Consider the following 18940-nt stretch of genomic DNA (forward strand, 5'->3'; position numbering starts at 1 on the left):
CACATTTTGCTCTCATCCTAAGCAGTGCGCGGAAATTTCCATCATTTTTCAATGGCAGCACTTCAGACATATTTATCGGACCAGAGTCGTCTGTGCCGCGAAGCGGTACTTCTTGCCTGCCACAGAAAAGGATTGTTTCTATTATTGGCAGCAAGTTCTTGCGGTTTTCTTCCGCCTGCTTTTTAAGACCGTGGTCAAGTTGTGTTAAGATGTCATGCTGTGAGCGGGACCGGACTGCTAAAAAGTTCTCCGATAGCGTTGTTGACATGGCGTGATAACTGCTGGATGCGTGGCTCTTAAAGGCGTCTATGGCTTTCTTGTAATTGGTGAACTCCTTAGTTACAAAACAGCCCAAGCGCTGGTGCTCCCCTTTTCCTGCACACTCGCTTGCGAAGACTACGCAATATTTGCATAATGCTCCTTGAAGCTTCTCTGAATAAACAAGCCATGGGTAACGATCTACCCAGTGAGGTTGGAACTTCAGATTCCTTTTCCCTGTGGCTGGATAATCATAGTTAGCCGGAGGGGTCCACGGATTGAGCAGCAGCTTCTCCGTCGTCTCTGGATCATTTACATTATTGCTTTTCGAGACAAACAGTCCCAAGTCCAAAATATTCGCACTCGTCGCACAGAGGGGAGGCGAACCAGAATGTGTAGGTGCCATGCCACTCACCTTCCTTGGGCATTGCCCAGTGGTAAAGGCGTCACTTTGCCCAGCGTTGACTGTAGAACAAAGGTCACTTGGAGTTGCACTGCGGCCACCTTCATTTTCCGGCGGCGCATGGGTGTCCTGCTTGTGTTCGTTCTCAGGTGATTCACATAAACCGGTGCATTCTCCTGAGTCGCTACAGAAGTTCCGACGCGCTTGGCTTTCCACCAGTGCTGAGGAGGGCGAAGTTTTATCCTTCGAAGGAGGCGGTTCTTCTCCGTCCGCTTCATCGGTTCGAACTTTCTTGAAGTAAGACGCAAGACTCCTTTGCTTCGTTGTTGCAGAGTGTCTTTTCATTTTGCTGCCGCAATCCTGTGCACGCACACAGAAGTGGCCAGTGGCTCCAAAAAGACGTTTGCGACTGCTTCGACTGCCTGGCGTGAACGGCGGGCGATGTTTTCTTCCTCTCTTATCCACTTTACAGTGGCTAGAATGTAGAAGTGTGATGAACGCGCCGGCTCCCGCGTGGCGCATGTGTTTTCTGAACGCCGCTACAGCTGGTGTGCATGCAGGACCATTATTGTACTCCCGCTGCAGCAAACTGGATTAACGCTACTTAAAGACCTTTTCACAGAAGACTCCATGGGCACTCCATACTCCCCTTAATATACGTGAACCCCCCAAGAATGCACTGCCGAGACATTTGCACTCCCGTGGTACAGTCCAGAAAGCAGGTGTTGCTCCGTTCCTGTGAAAAAGTCACCTTTTCACAGACGGCTCCCTGGGCGCCTGCATAATTCTCTCTGGGCTGCGCTAATTAAATAGCCGTGACCCCCCAAAAATGCACTTTGTAGGCTGTGACGTCAGCCTCTGTACTCCCGCGCGCAGCCCAGCTTGGCGGCGTTTTTTCTCTCCTGTGAAAGTTGACCGCTGGTGCCGGATTGTGTGCCGGCTGTATCCTCGCTTTGTGTGCTTTGTAGGGAGGCGCATATACCTTGTGTGTACAGAAGAGGTAGATTTCCTTGCGTGTGGTTAAGGTTGTTCGAAGTTGCTCGGATATGCCAGTCTTTCAGTAGATGTCATCTTCGATGATTCGTTTCGGTGGCGAGGACTACAGTTTGAGAAAAGTTTACCCTGCAGCCTGCGTCCTCGGAATGCGCCGCTGAGTTTTTCCGCTTAGGGGTTTCGTTCCCTGGCAAATTTGCGCACGTCGTGTTGGTGTTGCCGTTGCTGTCGAACTGTTTACTTTCACAGAGGGAGACGCGCTTTTCGTAGAAACCCAAAGCCGACACGTGCGGTCCGCACAGACGGATAACTTCTCCAGCGGCAATGCACAAGGAAAGCATCTGGAATCAATAAAGGAGCTGCTACGGGGTGAAAGACGAAAAAGAAAAGACTCGAAGGAACGCGAGGGCGAAGTGCAAAGCTGTACAAATAGGGCAGGTGCGCGTGCGGGGGAGGGAGCGCTGAGGTGTTCTGGTAGGTTTGAAGAAAGGAAGAAGAGGGAAGCAATGCCAGGAAAGTTGCAGTGTAACTTTGGCAGCTGGGGGTCGCTGTGAAGGCGTGTAAATATTTTAGTATCACCCGAAAAGTTAAAGCATCAAAAAAATTTCGGGGGGGGGGGGTCAGAACCCCCTCAACCCCCCCCCCCTAGTTACGGGCCTGGGACACATAGCGGCGGAAAACAAAGTAAACATAAAAACTTGCCTGCGCAGGCCCAGGCAAGAGGTGATACCTATCGATAACTGTTCAGGATTTTTATTTGTGCTTTATGCAAGTTAATGATGCATGCATCTATCTTGACATTGTCGAGAGTGTAAATGCACGACAAAATTCGATGAATGCGCAGTTTTCTACAGGCACAGGAATGAAGCAACACGTCTGATAGTTCAGGCATGGCGTGTAAATAATAATGGTAGTGCACGCGTGAGCCAGCCGTCAGTTAATGCGCATAAAGAAATTAAATGCCTGAACGGTTATCTCACACGTGTACCACCACGTGTGCGGACTGATAGGTATCACATCTTGCCTGGGCATGCGCAGATAAGTTTCGTGTCTAGGTACTTTCTTTTCGGCCACTGTGTGCCTTTTCAGTTGTTAGGCGGTGATTGCAATGTCTTCTCTCGTGTGTCTATGTTTGCACGTCACGTCTTTCAACTAGAGCACTACCTTGTGGTAGAGGTTCTAATCTCCACATCTTCAGTTCGATTCAAGCACTTTGTTATATCTGCATTAGTTCATTGCCAAAATACTGTTAAAGTCCTTTTTTCTCATGACATATGGAAGCATCTCTTATGAAACATTTGCAGAGAATTACAAGGAATCCACGACTTTCTACCTTTCTTGGGAGCCCTTACCATGTGAAATGTAAAGCATTATACTAAGCATATTTTAATAAAGGAACAAAGCTCTCATAAGCCTTATTTGTATTTGTACTGCTAGATTCACATACAGAATGAATTTACTCAAGGAATCTTGTAACTAAGTTGTCCCATGTCTCATTTTAGATTGGGCCACAGACACTACTTACTTTTCAGTGACTCCAAGGTCAGATAGTGTATTTTCAATTGCAGACCCATGTACTGTGTCCTTTCGTAAACCCTGTGCTCTAATTACAAAAGTATATCTCCTGTGGTTGCTAAATAGCTATGACATTTTCATGGGTGGGACCGGTCCATCTGGTAGTTAGTATCCTGGCTGTGAATAATGGTGGGTGTTGGGGAAGCAACATAAATGAGTCACAAAACAAATTAGACTTTGAAGAAGTTTATTTGCTGTAAGCGCACGACAACTGCATTTATTCTAGTAGAGTGTGTGTGATCTCATCATTTATTGCAATAGTGGGAACAATGTCAGAAAATACTCGGGGGCCTTGGGGTCACATCACTGTATGTTCTGCAATATGGTGTTGAATGGAGTTTCCAGTGCAGTCTTCTGGCTCTCTGCTGAAAGTAAAAATAGGAGCAAGACAAAGGCAATTAAAAAAAACTGCGTACAGCAGACTGCAGGGTCGTTCTATGCTTTCCCAGTACCAAAAACTTTCTAAGGTCTTCCTCTTCAAACATTTTTACACAAAAGCAAAATTATTAGGTCGTGAGAGCAATTGTTGAGCACTGTAAATAGACGGGATCATGGTGGCCGGCAATGCTTATTCAACCTGTACACATCCCAGTGACGGCAACAGCTCCACCATCGGTGACGTGTGCGGCTTTAGTTATAGCAGACATGAGTACTTTTTGAGTCGGCGACAGAGAGAGCACTCATTATGGACACCTGGGCTCCAGTATCGACTAATGCCGTGAAAGAAATACTGACAACATGCACTTCTATTAGGTTCTTGTTCGTAGGGAGTGTCAACAGAGGATTGGGATCAGTCGAAAATGATGCAGCACTACCTCTAGGAGCTGCATGATCTTGTTTTCCGTCCGAGATGATACTTAGTTGGTCAGCATGGAATAGCGGCGTGGTTGGGGTGACGGTGAACGAGCAGTAGGGCGGCTGTTAGCAAAGTACGTACGGCTGGGCGAACACCAACGAGGGTCTGCATATGTATTAAATTGAGGCAATGGTGATGAGCAAGTAAATTGCAGCAATAATGTTCATACCTACCCGTCATTTGTGCTACAACTTTGCCCATTGTGACGACCTTGAGCAGCAAAGACATGAACACAGTGCTTGCCGCCATCTCATGCAACCTGGAAGGTTGTATGAGAGTTTGTTGTACTGACCCAGACCGCAACACTGGGAAGGGGGAGGTGGAAGCTGAAGTTGCTATGTATCATGAGTAAGCAGTGTAGAAATTTGGGCTAGTTGGTGAGCGTTCATCTTGGTTGAATTGACTGTTGGGGCAGGAGACTAAGAAGGAAGTGACACAAACAAGCAGACTTAAAAGCTTTTGTGTGACTCCAGTCTTTTATGTGAGGACTGACTGTATTAACTACAGTAAGAAGTATGCACACGTGATTAAAACATGGTGTTCGAGTTCGGTAATTTTAGAAAAAATTTGATTTTGATTGCTATTTCTTCTGACTTCTAACGGATTTATGCAGGTCACTGAAGTTTTAATATCATACAATGGACAGAATTTATAAACAATGTCAGCCCACTGCAGTGGGCGGCAGGATTTTGCTGGGATAGCACGGTGAAATACAATACAAATACTTTTCAGCAAAAGTGCAAGTTAAGAAAACCTGTTTAAATAAAATGCGAAACCTTTCATTCTAGCAAATTTCATGTTGCTCATTGTTTGAATTTACAATATACCAATTATTTATTAACTGCAAAAGAACCAAAAGCCTAACGAGTCTGGCCATAAAGTGCAACAGCGTGTACTTCTCCACGTAACTCGAATGCCTAGGCTGCATTGAAAGCACAGGCGTCATCACAAGGCTGGTTCTTTCCGATAGTAAACAGTATATGAGTGGAAAATTTATGCATCTTGAAGAATCAGGGAAAGCCATACTGATTAGCAAATGAGATGTGTACCACTAGGAAATGTCGGGCAGCCTGATGTCATGGATATATAAAAATCTAGGGCTGTCAGCAGAAAGTCGAGACGCTGTGGGTTAATTTCACCTTTTGGGACATCATAGACAAGTATACATGCATGTGTGCATATATTTATTTTGTTAAACATGGTAAACTACTCGTGTTTAGCGACTTAAAATGTGTGTTCGAAAATGCGTGACTGGCAACTGCTCTAAAAAGCTGCTTTCCTGCTCGAAAGTGAGGTTTTAGCTGCTCCAGAAGCAGCTGCGCCAAATTGGTTACAATTGATCACATCCCTAAGTACACATTAGACCACACCATTTGAAAGGACCTTGTGCTGGGCACGTCCCTGTTGGTAATTTCATTTTTAATAACATGCAATAAAAGTGAATTATATTGTAGCGGGGTTGCAGCTATGACTATGGTGAGGTGTGAAAAGAAGAGGCAGACGACGTGTCGGTGTGCTGGAATTAACAACCGCCATCTTGACTGCTGGACCATCCTACACTGTAAATAAGTTATAAATATATTCGCAACAATATTAAACTGCAGATCCTGCCCAATCTTTTTGAAATTTTAGTCACCAGCCTACTGAAATCCAGAGTTATAATGGTTGACATAGATAGTAGGAATAGATAAACAGAACTAGGAGCAGATAAGAAACAATGCTTTCCAACAGTACAGAAGTGGCAAATCTGGGCCTTTCATCCAATGAAGGTCAGCGAATATCAGCACAAAACATGTTCATTCGCAGTAGTACCCATATTTCAAAGGATCTGCCTGCCGAGGTGCTTCAATGCCGAATTAGTTGGTCTTTCTTGAGTGCATTCAATTGTTCACGTTAATAGTTTTCGCGGCCTTCCTTACACTTGTCATGCACCTTTAATATGCGGTAATTCTTTTTTGTTTGTTTTAAGTAGCTGTGTTTTTTTACTCCTTACTTGTCATACGCGAGGACATTAAGATGCTGTGTATGTGATTTTTTCAGATACAATCTCGTACTGCTTGCTGTGATTTCTCCTCTCATATCTCTTTTTCTTGTTCCTGATCAACTAGGTGTGTAATAGTATTCTTTGCTTGCTTTTGATAAACTAGCTATGCCATTTAACATTTACTTTGTCGTGTGCAGTGCCGAGTGCTGTCACATGCAGCAGTAAGGTTCCGTACATGACAATTTCTCTTATGTATTCTCATGTTGTTTCATTTATTCTTGCATCATTTTATATTCACGCCTGCCCAAGACCGACAGTACGTACGAGATAACTAAAACAAACAAACAAATAAATCAATAAATAAATCAGATTTTCAGGTTCAAATCTGTGCTTACCAAGCTGTATTGTATGCCTAGTGCTACCTCCAAGGCAAGACTGATGTTCAAAAACATTTTCTTGGGGGAGTTGATGCTTGCTGAACAACATGATACCACGCAGAAAATTACTAGAACGATTAAGACTAACTCTAAGCTGCAGACAGACCATAAAGAAAGCTACATCGGGTGGACCATGCATTTGCATCAACCGGACGAGGGAACACACTATTTAAGAAAAGGGTAAGAGCACATGTCTTTCTGTGAATGGTGTTCTGGTGCAATTTTATGGCATCTCTTCAAGGTATTAGAACACACAGTTTGTTCCAAAATTTAACACCGCTCCACGTATTGTGGTGTTCTAATCCTGCTTCAAGTAAAAGATCTTCAGCCTTGTCGTCTAACATAGTATTTTAAATAGGGTCCCGGAAGTGTCCTTTCAATGTGGTCATGACATTATGTCTTGGATAACATGCACTGTGAAGTACTCTTCTCTCACAGTCATTTCTTTCAAAACATGTCACAGTCTAGGAAAGCTTCCTGCAGTTAATGCTTGTTTGTGGGCTAGTTGGTTTTGAAGCACAGCGAAATGATAAACGGCGCGAAATGGCACAGACAGAAGGAGACAGACGTGTGCACTGACTCGCAAATTATTTCATTTTCAGAAGTGCATGAAATATAAAGCGTTTCTTTTTTTTTATGAGTGCACATGTCTGTCTCCTTTTGTCTTTCTCTTTTCATACTGTCTGTCATTTCACTATGCTTCCTCGCAGTTCTTTTTTTCATGCAAAACATATTTGCAGTTCATTTCTCATATCTGTATCAGCAGCACTCATGTGTAATATGTTCAGTGACAGTAATAAAAGGAATGTGTACAATATTTCTAATAACTGTGTCTGCAAATATCATGCGTGTCTGTACTGTCCAATTATGTTTTTGAATTCAATAACCAACTTTTGTTTCACAATAATACACTTTTTTTTTCTCAATATTCATGTTGCATGGGCAACAGTGGACACTACTACTTGCACTGCATGTCTGATTCAACATGACAGAGATATGCATTGAAGCTGGCATGTACCGTTTACTGCTTCTTATTTCAATTTTTCAAAACAGCACAAAACGTTTTTGGACGTTAGTTTAACCATCAGTCAATGAGAAGAACTGCGCTCCCTACTTTTAATGTGATAGAGTGATCAAAGGCTTTGAAATTTTACGGATTGGCGAAGAGATAATCGGACAGGCTAAGTTACTATTTTCGAAAGACGATTTATCTTCACCGTGTATTTTTTACTGCTAAATGTTGACAGCATCCCACTAGTCTGTGTTAAAAAAAAAAGGGAGGGGGGGAGAACCCGCTATGCGCATTTCAGTGTCCTTCCTAAATGAGTAATAATAATAATATAATAATAATAATTTTTATTTGCACAACAATGTGAGCCCTCCGGTGGCGTGCGAGGCTAGACAGAAAGGAAAGACCCTTACGCGCGTGCGTCTGCTAGCCCGTCACCGGAAAGCCCGTCACTTGTATCTAGAGAACGCCAAGGCTCCAACCGCTACTATGCGTTTCATAAGCAGTGGTACTATACAGCGCGAAAGCTGGAAGGCGGTGCATCGCGTCATAAGAAAAAGATGACAAGGGACTCTTGCGTGAACGTGCGGTATAGCAAGAAGCAGCACCCCGTCACAAAAGACTGCAACTTTGAAACACATGTAGATTACGCGCGGAACAGAAGACCGCAGCGTAAATACCACAGGTAAGACAACTACTTACCTTAAAACAGCTAACATCCGAAGGCGTACAAGTGCCGCGTCTTCCACTCCCGCCGCCAGCGGACACAAACGCCGCCGTCCCAAAAGCCCAAACATATCGGCGTCATCTCTACAGCTATATTCTAGGGACCGTACTACAGCGGGGCGCGGCTAGTCTAGCGCGGCTTCGCTTATGGACGCCGCCTTGTTGGCGTAAAACAAACAAAAAACAAAAAAAATTCCGGAAGTGCGTGTAGGTCACGTGACCATCTCCGGCCAATAGCGGCGCAGTATGGGCCCCAGCCATCCTAGGGGATATGTTTCGGACACGACCTCCTCTATAAACTTCCGACCTGCTCATGCCGCCGCTCCCCGTGTCGCCAGTTTTTTTTAGTTCCCCAAACTGCCGCCGCACGCCGCGGCGCCACAACTGACCCCCATCTATGCCCTCATGGCATCGCCAGCTTGCGACTGTGGGCTTCGCTATCGGTTGCTGCCTCCGCAGGGTCTGCCTTTGCGACATTCGGAAGCTATTGCATGACGTCAGTGACAGGCGATAACCTCGCAGTGACTGCGCAATCACGCTGCAGGTGTACTACTGAATACACCTTTTTTTGGAGGGAATCAAACAGCACTGTTGATGAAATAGAGAGAAGGCAACAGACACAACATGTGTCTGTCATTTTCACCCCATTTTTTCTTTATGATGCTGTTCGATTTCTTCCTCATAAAGAAACTGCACGGCTTAATTCAGTCCATGTAAATGCAGGACAGCCCCATCTTGAAACAGGATACTGTATAGGGAGTATGCACTGAAACTGAGCCGCAATGTGGCGCTGCGGTGCCCCGAGCTGGGCGCCATTTTTGCGGTTCTCGTGCAGCAGCCGACCCACGCTTGCTACTGTGTTTGCTGTGTGTACGCGCTAGGTGTTGTGTGGTGTTACCTTGACTTCCGTGTACTCGTGTGTTTCATTAACGATAGTACGGCGTTGGAACTGTCCCCTACCACTGCGTGTTGCATGGACTTGTAAAAGTGCCCAAGCCGCAGGACGTTGTTGCGCGTCGAGCTGCGTCAATCGGCTATGGTGAACTGCGCTGTTTACGGTTGCTCCAACCGCGCAAGAAACAGCCCCAACGACGAGAACTTTCAACGGGTAGGGTTCTATGTCGTGCCGAAAGTTATATCAGGACAGTGTGCGAAGACAACGGAGCTGTCGTCAAAGCGGAGAGCTCTATGGCTGAGCAGAATTCGTCGCGAAGACCTGGACGAATCGGCGACGCACTACCGCGTTTGCGGGGCGCATTTCATCACAGGTGAGCGCGGCAGCAGCACGAAATGCATCTCCTCGGCGTTATATTTTACGTACAGCACTGCAGCGTACGTTCCATTTCAGGAAGACCAGTTTATTCGATGGACGAGGCCAATCCCGACTGGGCGCCGAGCCTCAATCTCGGCTACAAGTCCACAACGCACGCTAAAAGAAGCGCGAGCAACAGGTGCGAATTGTTCTTTTACGCCGTTAAGCGAGTGATTGTGAACTAATTTATTTCAGGTACGAGCGACTCAAGCAGCGGAGGCGCGCTAGTGCAGCCAATGTGTTGCAGTTAAAACAACGAGATGAGAGCGCGAGCACAAACGCCGTGCCCGTGGCACGAATGGCTGCAGAGATTTCTGACGACGATGTTGCCATCACGAAGAGTTTTCACCCTTGGTGGCTCCACGAGGCCGCTTGTGACATAATTGTGAGCCTCGAAGGATTTGTAGCTCTTAAGCTGTTGATATCCGCACGGTCTACGCTGGGATAGCAGCCAACATCGTTCGTGAACTGGTCATCGGAAAGCGCCAAGGGGTCGTCGCTACCGCATTTTGCGACTTTGATGTGGTATCTCCTGCGCTCGGGATCAGACAGCGACTTGGCGTAGTCGCTGAGCAGCATCTTTTCACTACAGCAACACAGCGATCGCTTGCACAGCCAGGCAAATGACTAGATCCGTGCAACACGCAGAGGTAGGGGACAGTTCCAACGCCGTACTATCGTTAATGAAACACGCGAGTACACGGAAGGCAAGGAAACACCACACAACACCTAGCGCATACACACAGCAAACACAGTAGCAAGCGTGGGTCTAGTACACTGTAGCGTGGGTCGGCTGCTGCACGAGAACCGCAAAAATGGCGCCCAGCTCGGGGCACCGCAGCGCCACATTGCGGCTCAGTTTCAGTGCATACTCCCTATATATATTTTTTTTGTAAAGCAGGCAGGGCTGCAAAAAAGCTAGAGCTTGACTGAAGCCAAAGACACAGGATGTGTTAGCCATATTGTGTATCCGAAGATGCTTGGCATAGACACATGCTAAAAAATGATTGGAAGGATTAGTAATAACAATAGGAAATAATTATACTCAGCAGGGCATCAATGCATGCAGTATTGCTGATCCTCACCTTGGTGCTGGTTTTTATCTGTTTCTCTGTTGATGCAACCACATAATTCTGTTCAACGTAGAAAAAACCCCACTAGCAATTTGTCACTTAGGCCATACTCCCTCCAGGGCTTGTTTCATTGTACTTTTACCGTACAGAAGAAAGTTTGTTTTTCTGTGCTGTTTCATAAAACATGGCTAGACAGACTACACATGCACCCCTGGCATCAACAAAACCATAGAGGAAATTAAGGCATGAATAGCAGTTTATTTTATGGCACACAAGAATGTCACATTCTATTTTGAAGCTGACAGGTATGAGATCGAGGAAACCAACTTTTTTCATACATAATGTGAACGAATCACAAAATTTGTTTTTACGAGCTCGTTCTGCAAGAAGGCAAGAGCGTAGGTGCGTCAGTGATTTGTGTAGCATGGTAAACAAATAATGGAATAAGACACATTGAAGGCAGGCTTTTTACGAGCCACTTTGTGGTTGTTTTCCAGGAACACATGCTTTCTTAGCACCTTTGCCATACCAAGAATGTAATTCCAGACAAGGCACTCAGTATGTAAGGCTTCAAAAGTATGGGTGCTTTTTAGGTACTGTGGGGACCTCTTCACGGAGAGGACAACAATAAATCTAGCTGCGACAAGATACAGTGTCTGCCATATTTTAAATGACAGTGAACCTTCTCCTGCTACCTGCAGCGATATGTGAAGCACGGTACAATTAAAGCACAGCACATATCTTTTACTTTCAGTTCAATACATGTGGCAAGCCAGCTTTCAGAATTGAGTCATTGTAAGACATTGATTTCATATATTAAGCACTCTCGTGCAAAGCAAATAGAAGTAGAAATGGGCCAAGCATGCAGCACTGAGACTCTCCAGCCACTCATCAGGAGGCACGCATGTGGAACAAAAAATAATATGTGCATTTTAAAGACACCCTTCTTTGTGATGGAATTTCATGCATGTAACTATCAGCCATTTTTTTGTTGGTGAGCTAATACTCTTCGTAGGAATCTGGCGGGCAGAGGTAAGGTGGAGCTAACGTTCCTATTTTGCGTGCAACTTTAGTACTCTGTGGGATTTCGTCTTCAAAGGTGGTTGAATACGAGGCTGAGCCAACGCTCGTGCACTTTGGCTGACATAATTTCTTTCTTAAAGGAAGAATCTAGCTTGTCATCTTGCTTTTTTCTCATGGTGTTGACACACTCTGTCTTTCTCACAATTTCTTTTACAGGATGATACCTATAACGTGAACTCAAGGAAACGACACAAGGCACACAAAGAGGAGCGTCCTTGTCCTGAATTCGCGCTACATCATGACATACTAACTAGCCCATACCATTTCATGCGAAGCTGAATGTGGCAGTGGGCGTGGCCGCAGTACCAAAAGTAAAAAATTACTCGCGTAACTCGTCTCGTCAGTCAGTCAGTCAATGAACTTTATTTATAAATTGTCCTGAGGAGCCGATTCCCCTCAAGAGGGAGGGTCGGCTGCGGGCCGCGCCCACGTGGGGACAGGAAGAGCGAGCCCCTCCGCCAAATTGCGGGCCCTCTGGACAGCCCGGATTTGGACCTCCCGGTCCGAGCTGGTGATTGCCGTCCTCCAGGCGTCCTCTGTGCTGAGATTCTCGCAATCGCGCAGCGCCGTGCATTGCCAGAGCATGTGGGCTAACGTGCATCGTCTCTCATCGCAATGAGGGCAGTGCGGCTTTATGCTGTCAATAAATTTGCTGTACACTAAAGGCGACGGGTAAGTACCCGTTTGCAGCATTCTTAATGTGACTGACTGGGTCCTCGAGAGTTGCGGGTGCGGGAGTGGAAAGCTACGCCTGGCCAATTGATAATGTTTGCAGATCTCATTAAAGGTGAGGAGAGAATCAAGCTGCCGGATGCCATCCCCAAAATTAGATGCCGATTGCCCGTCACGGTGAGACAGTTCGCGTGCGCGGGTATGGGCAAGCTCATTGGCATTGGGGATAACAGGGTGGACATCCTTGCCCATGTGGGCAGGAAACCAGGTGATGTTGCCGTCGATTTCTGTGCAATTTGGTCTTTTGGTAAGAATATGGGCCGCCTGCTCACAGATTGACCCGGTCATGAACGCTCGTGCAGCAGCCCGAGAATCAGTGAAAATGCGCGTGCGCATGGGAATCGCCACGGCCAGTGCTATAGCAGCCTGCTCTGCCCTGGCCGGCGTGGTATCTCGAAGAGATGCTGCTGTGAGGAGTTTACCGTGAAGGTCAGTGACCACAGCCACGAAATTGGCTGTGCCGGGATACTGTGCTGCGTCAACGAACGCCACAAGTTCAGGGGTGGCAGAGGCGGAACTGAGTAGCGACCTAGCCCTAGCGGCCCGGCGGCCGACATTATAGAGTGGGTGAACGTTTCTAGGAATTGGTGAGACCGTAATCTGTTCCCTCAATTTGGGTGGAAGTTGTATCTTTTTGTCTGCTACCATAGTTGGTTCGCAGCCCAGAAACTCCAGGATGCGCCTCCCAGCTTTGGAAGAGGACAGTCGTGCAGCTTGTGCTGTTTGTTGCGCTTCTGCAATCTCATTAAATGTATTATGCATACCAAGAGCATTGAGCCTTTCCTCATTAGTGTTGTTTGGAAGACCCAAAACCTTCTTAATGCACTTTCGAATAATCGCATCCAGTTTCCCTTGTTCTTTCCTTTCCCACCTATGCGCTGCGGCAATGTAATTAGTGTGACTCATAAGAAAGGCATGGAAAAGCCTCATGAGGTTGGCCTCACAAAGCCCTCCACGCCTGTTAGATACCCGAAGTATAAGCTTAACCATGTTCTCCGCCTTCGCCGCAATACGGGTCAGAGTATGAGAGTTACTTCCGTGCTCCTCCAGGAACATGCCTAATATCCGAATTTTATTGACTCGTGGGATGGCCTGCCCTGACCGTGTGTGAATTTTGATCCTAATCTCTTCCGGCGGAAATGGAATGGTGGTGAACTTGCGCTTCTGCTGTGTGTACAGGAGAAGCTCCGACTTGACGGTCGACAAGTGCAGCCCCGTGCTATCCAAAAACTCTTCCGTGCACCTGAGGGCCTGCTGGAGGGACTCCTCAACGTCTCCGTCTCTACCCCCAGTGCACCATATAGTAATATCGTCCGCATACAGCGCATGTCCGATGCGGCCGATACGAGCGAGTTCGAGTGAGAGTTTCCTCATCGCGATGTTAAAAATTAATGGCGAAATGACCGATCCCTGAGGGGTTCCCCTAGGTCCAAGGTGAAATTCCTTGGAGCAGAGGTCCCCGAGCCGAATTGTGGCAACGCGATCCCTGAGAAAAGAGCGGACGAACCCGTAAAAGCGGGCCCCCAATCCCAACTCGGAGATCGAATCCAGTATGTGGGCATGTGAGATATCATCAAAAGCTTTCTCCAGATCGAGTGCAAGAATCCCTCGAACATCTGTGGTGTCTATTTCAAGAATCTGATGTTTAATCATTTTCATAACGTCTTGCGTAGAGAGCGCGGGACGAAAGCCAATGAGATTGAAAGGAAAGAGCTCGTAGTGTTCAATGTGATGGGAGATTCGGTTAAGGATTGCATGCTCTGCGACCTTACCCACGCAAGACGTGAGCGAGATTGGTCGGAGCGTGCCGAGTCCGAGAGGTTTACCAGGCTTGGGAATGAGGACGACAGAGGCCGTTCGCCACTCCTCCGGCACCTGCCCCGACTCCCACACCCGGTTGACCTCGTCAGTTAGAAGCTCAATGGATCTATCGTCCAGATTTTTAAGTAGCCTGTTAGTGATACCATCCGGCCCGGGAGCCGACTTTCCATTGAGATTGAAAAGGACCGCCCTAATCTCCGCCGTGTCGAAGGGGGAGTCCAGCACTGCATGCTCCAGGCCGGAAAAATTCGGGTAGTCTGCATCCGTGGTAGCCCCCAGGGGGAGGTACCTATCCGCCAGCTGTTGTAAGATTTGATCATCGGAGAGTCCAGCAGACCTCTCCTTGTGAATGAGCCGATCAACAGTGTGTCTCTGATTAGATTTAGTTTGCTTATCTCCGAGGAGGTGCTTGAGAATGTTCCATTTTGCCCCTGACCGCATCTGCCCATCGACAGCGTTACAGACCTCATCCCATTGTTGTCTAGCCAGGGTTTGGCTGTACGACTCAATTTCCTGATTGAGTAGAGCAATTTTCCGTCTGAGCCGCCTGTTGAGTCGCTGCGTACGCCATCTGTTAAGTATGGAGTTTTTGGCTTCAAGGAGCCTCGCTAGGCGGCTGTCCATGCGCTCGGTTTTGAGATCCGTCTCCACCACCTTAGTGGCAGCTTTGACATCTGTCTTAAGCCGCTCAAGTAGCTGGCCAAGATCATCGTACTCATTTTCATCGCTCTTTCTGAGTTCCCGAAAGGCATCCCAATCAACAATTTTGAAAACCTGCGGCCGTGGTGCTTTAATCGCGAGGGAGATAGACGCGATGAAATGGTCACTCCCCAAGTTCTCATGCAAGTTCTGCCAGAAAGGGCACTCGACGTTCCTGACAAAGGCCAGGTCCGGCGTGGTATCCCTTGCTACAGAATTACCGAGGCGTGTGGGAAAGGTGTGATCAGTAACTAATAACATGTTAAGATTGGTAGTATGCTGCAGAAGCGCCCGCCCCTTAGCCGTATTATTGATATAGCCCCATGTCTGATGTTGCGCATTGAAGTCGCCAGCAACTGTAAACGGAGCCGAGCCCGCGATTTTGGAGGCTTTGCCGAGAAGCGCATTGAAAGTCTCCCGAGTATCAGATGGTGAGCTATAAACGTTCAGTATGAAAAGGTGCTCCTTAAGCCGAAAGTTTAGGATTAACTCAATGAATACGTGTTCCACCTTTAGGTCTGGGCGTACCTCGCGAACCTCAAAGGAGAACTCTTTGGATATGAGCGTGGCGACCCCGCGTTTTCCTTCCCCCCAGCAGGCCACGGAGCGATAACCCCGAAGGGCCACCTCTCCTTTAAGGGTCTCCTGGAGGAGTATTACGGCTGGCTTATTCGCCTGTGAGCTAACGAACTGCTGCAAGACTGCCTTCTTCCGCTGGAAGCTCGCGCAATTCCATTGCCAAATGACAAATTCCTTATTTAGCTTCGCCATGATTGCTACTTAAGTTTTGCTCCACCACCACCACCCTTGCAGAAAGGGACTGGATGATAGAGCTGACACCAGCGATGGCTTCCTTAATTTCACGGACCGCCCCCGTAATTTCCTGTTTAAAGTCACTGAACTCCTTCTCAATATCTACCGGAGGGTCAGCGGCTTTTCGCTTACCGCCTCTAGGTTGTGTCTCGGCCTGCTGCACTTTCACCGCCCCTTCCGGCGTGCGTTCGCGCTGCCTAAGCTCCTCAACTAATGCTTTAATCTCCTGAAGCTCACTCCTCAGAGTTGCATTCTCACGCTCTAGCTGCTGTATTCTAGCCGTAGCTTGCTCTGGCAACTGGCGCTGCACGATAGTGCGAGACTCACGTTTTTGGCCAACTCGTTCAGCCCAGGTAGGTTCCTGTTGAATCCGGACACAGGAGGCAGACCTATCCATCGAGCGAGAGCGGTGACCCGCACCCTGTCCAGGAGTATCAAGTCCGCCCCCCTGGTTGACTCCGAGCCCGGCAGCTTGCTGTGGCACGAACTCCCCGCGATGCTTGTTTGCTTTTCTGCGTCGTCGCCTTCTACGCCGAACGATGTAGGGGACCTGGTACCTGCTTTTGCAGGCCCGATCTGCCGTCGGATGCGCTCCACAGATGGAGCACTTCGGCTGGCACGTGTGATTCTCAGGGGGCGATGAGACCCCACAGTCCGGGCAGGTGATGACCGTAGGGGTAGGACAAACGTCCGAGCGATGTCCCAGTTTTCCGCAGGTTCGACAGGCGTCGATTTGTCGTCGGTAGAGAGTGCACCTGATCATGTTCGTCCCACACATGACGTAGTTTGGAACTTTCATACCGTCGAACAGGACGATCACCGTGGGCGTTTGCTTGATGCGCCGTACTCCGAGAACCTTCGGATTTCTCGCGTGCACGAAGAGCTCACCATGCCGGTCGTCAGACAGCTCAGGGTCAATACCCCGAACAACTCCTCTGCACGTATCTCCGGGTGGCGTCACATAAGTAGAGACTTCATGGAGCGTTTCTCCCACGCGAATTCGCTTCACTTTAGCGTAGGCTTCCGCGTTCCTAGCGTGTGGCGTGCTGATCACAAAAATGTTCTGCATTTCATTGGCACAAACAATATCCTCCTCTGCCTGCGGCGGGCCGAGACAAGCAGCCAGGGGCGTAGCCAGAAATTTTTTTCGGGGGGGGTTCAACCATACTTTATGAATGTTCGTGCGTGCGTTTGTATGTGTGCGTGTATATGTACGCAAGCAAAACTGAAAAATTTCGGGAGGGGGTTTGAACCCCCCCCCCCCCCCCTTGGCTACGCCCCTGCAATTGCAGCCATTACCAAAGCTTGGGTAACCTTGAGTCGACTGACCTTGCGCACATCCATGCCTCCCTTTGGACGCACGACAACCCGGTAGTGATCTTTAGGCAATCGTGGCAGGCGCGTCGCGGCGATGAGCTTGTTCATCGGCCCCTTCGGGTGCGCTGGACGGGCGGCACTATTACCGGCACTGAGGCCAGGGCTGTCGCCGGGCGTAAAATCCTGACGCTGCTTCTTCCGAGAGTGGGCAACAATCCATCCGGAGGCTTCATCCTCCTGCCTGGAGATTTCTTCGCCGAAGACCATCTCCTCGAGCGGCATCCTCGAAGCGTCTCGCTCGGCAGGCCGAGCAGAGCGCCAACGTGGCACGGGGTGAAAAACCCCAATAAAAGGTCGAAAACTTGATCTACCCGCAAAAGTCGGGTATCCACTCGATCCTTGAAAGAAACTGAATCAGATGAGTCGAAAAAAACCGAGGTCGATCGGCAAAGTTGCGGCCAAAAACATTGAAAAAAGCAGGAGCCGATGCGAGCGCGTCCGCCTCGCGTCTAGCAAGCCCGTTCACTTGGTATACACGAAAATTGGCACGGAGGGGCACGAATGTACGTATGCCGAACACGACCGATAGGTCATCACTAAATTGACATGCTTGTCATTTGCGTAACGACTAACAATACTAATATGGTGTGTGGCGCGCAAACCCGCTTTCTGTAGCCATAAATAATTCTGACGATGTGTGGTCTGACGATTTGTTTCCGTCAGGTTATAAAAAACGTGGTGGTCACCAATATCGCTGTCAACATGTTAGACTTACCCATACATCTTGAAGAACTGACCGCATAGGTAAAATGTATGCGAAAAAATACATGAAAAAAAAACTAGGTCCCTTATGCATTCGCCTGAGATGTCTCGAAAACGAAAGCCATCTTTTTCGTCAGTCGATGCATTCATCCTCCCTCGCCCCTCTCCGAAAGCTTTCTGCGCATAACGTGGTTTCGGACTGCCGACAGGATCGAAGGCAGTCCGAAACCTGCTTTTACATTGCCTCCGTGATCGGCCACCGATCACGGAGGCAATGCAAAGCGACCATGTCATGTGATGGCGTCATCATATAACGTCACGTTGAATGACGTCATAGTGACGTCACAAGTTCTGTCGACGTCATTCGCGTGATGATTTTGTGCATCACTCGTGTTGGCTACGCGGGACGCGGACGGTCAATTTTCGTGTTTGATGAGGCATCTAAGGCTTTAGCCTAAAAAAAAGACAAACCAAAGAAAATGAAACGATAACAGTGCAACATCGTGTATGCCTCACTTCATGTTACGAGCGATCGCCCGAAAACAAACGTGATTCTCAGTTCAGAGCAGCTCATTGCACGCGTCTGCGGGACAAAAGAGGCTTGCTTTACCCGTCTGGTCATCTCTTTATATTTATTCAAGAGATGACCAGACTCGCTATTTAAGTACTCCGGAGCTTCAGCACGAAATTGTGGTGAAAAAGCGGGAAATTGCACTCGGGTGCCCTGTTGGAGTGCACTGAATTGTCGCGGAAACAATTGTATATTATGTAACTACTCGTCCACATCTTTTTGTAAAGTCTCAGAACCGGGCGAACGCTAACCTCCGAGAACCGTGAAAACATATATATTGATGGTATGCGTTTAACGTTGAGGCAGTAACGCGTTTATTAGAAGATTGCAGCAGCTGAAGCGATCAGCGGTCCAAGCCGAGCAAGCGCGAGCACCAACAACAACCGTCTTCGTCTTCTTCTTTCGCTGGCGTTCTTGTCTGCGCCCTACCATGTTACAAATCACTCCCCCGCGGAAAAGGAGCCATCCTGGCGACCTAAGGAACAGGTACAACTGGTGGGTCATAGTGCGGCTTCA

The 18940-nt window shown here is 47.9% G+C and overlaps 1 protein-coding gene and 1 long non-coding RNA gene across 2 annotated transcripts; both read right to left on the reverse strand.

Annotated features, from left to right (window-relative positions):
- Positions 1-3151: 3151 nt before the first annotated feature.
- Positions 3152-8374, reverse strand: LOC125756942 (uncharacterized). The gene is made up of 3 exons (XR_007414946.1): positions 8218-8374; positions 4045-4344; positions 3152-3594 (listed from the first exon to the last, which is right to left on the reverse strand). It is a non-coding gene; the product is annotated as an uncharacterized LOC125756942 (long non-coding RNA).
- A 2943-nt stretch (positions 8375-11317) lies between these two features.
- Positions 11318-17373, reverse strand: LOC119383829 (uncharacterized). Its single transcript, XM_037652116.1, has 4 exons — positions 17104-17373; positions 15907-16873; positions 13544-15170; positions 11318-11321 (listed from the first exon to the last, which is right to left on the reverse strand). Exons 1-4 carry the CDS (start codon positions 17371-17373, stop codon positions 11318-11320), a joined length of 2868 nt encoding a protein of 955 aa, XP_037508044.1.
- Positions 17374-18940: the final 1567 nt, after the last annotated feature.

This window comes from Rhipicephalus sanguineus, chromosome 1, assembly GCF_013339695.2.
Source record: "Rhipicephalus sanguineus isolate Rsan-2018 chromosome 1, BIME_Rsan_1.4, whole genome shotgun sequence".
Classification (NCBI taxonomy): domain Eukaryota; kingdom Metazoa; phylum Arthropoda; class Arachnida; order Ixodida; family Ixodidae; genus Rhipicephalus; species Rhipicephalus sanguineus.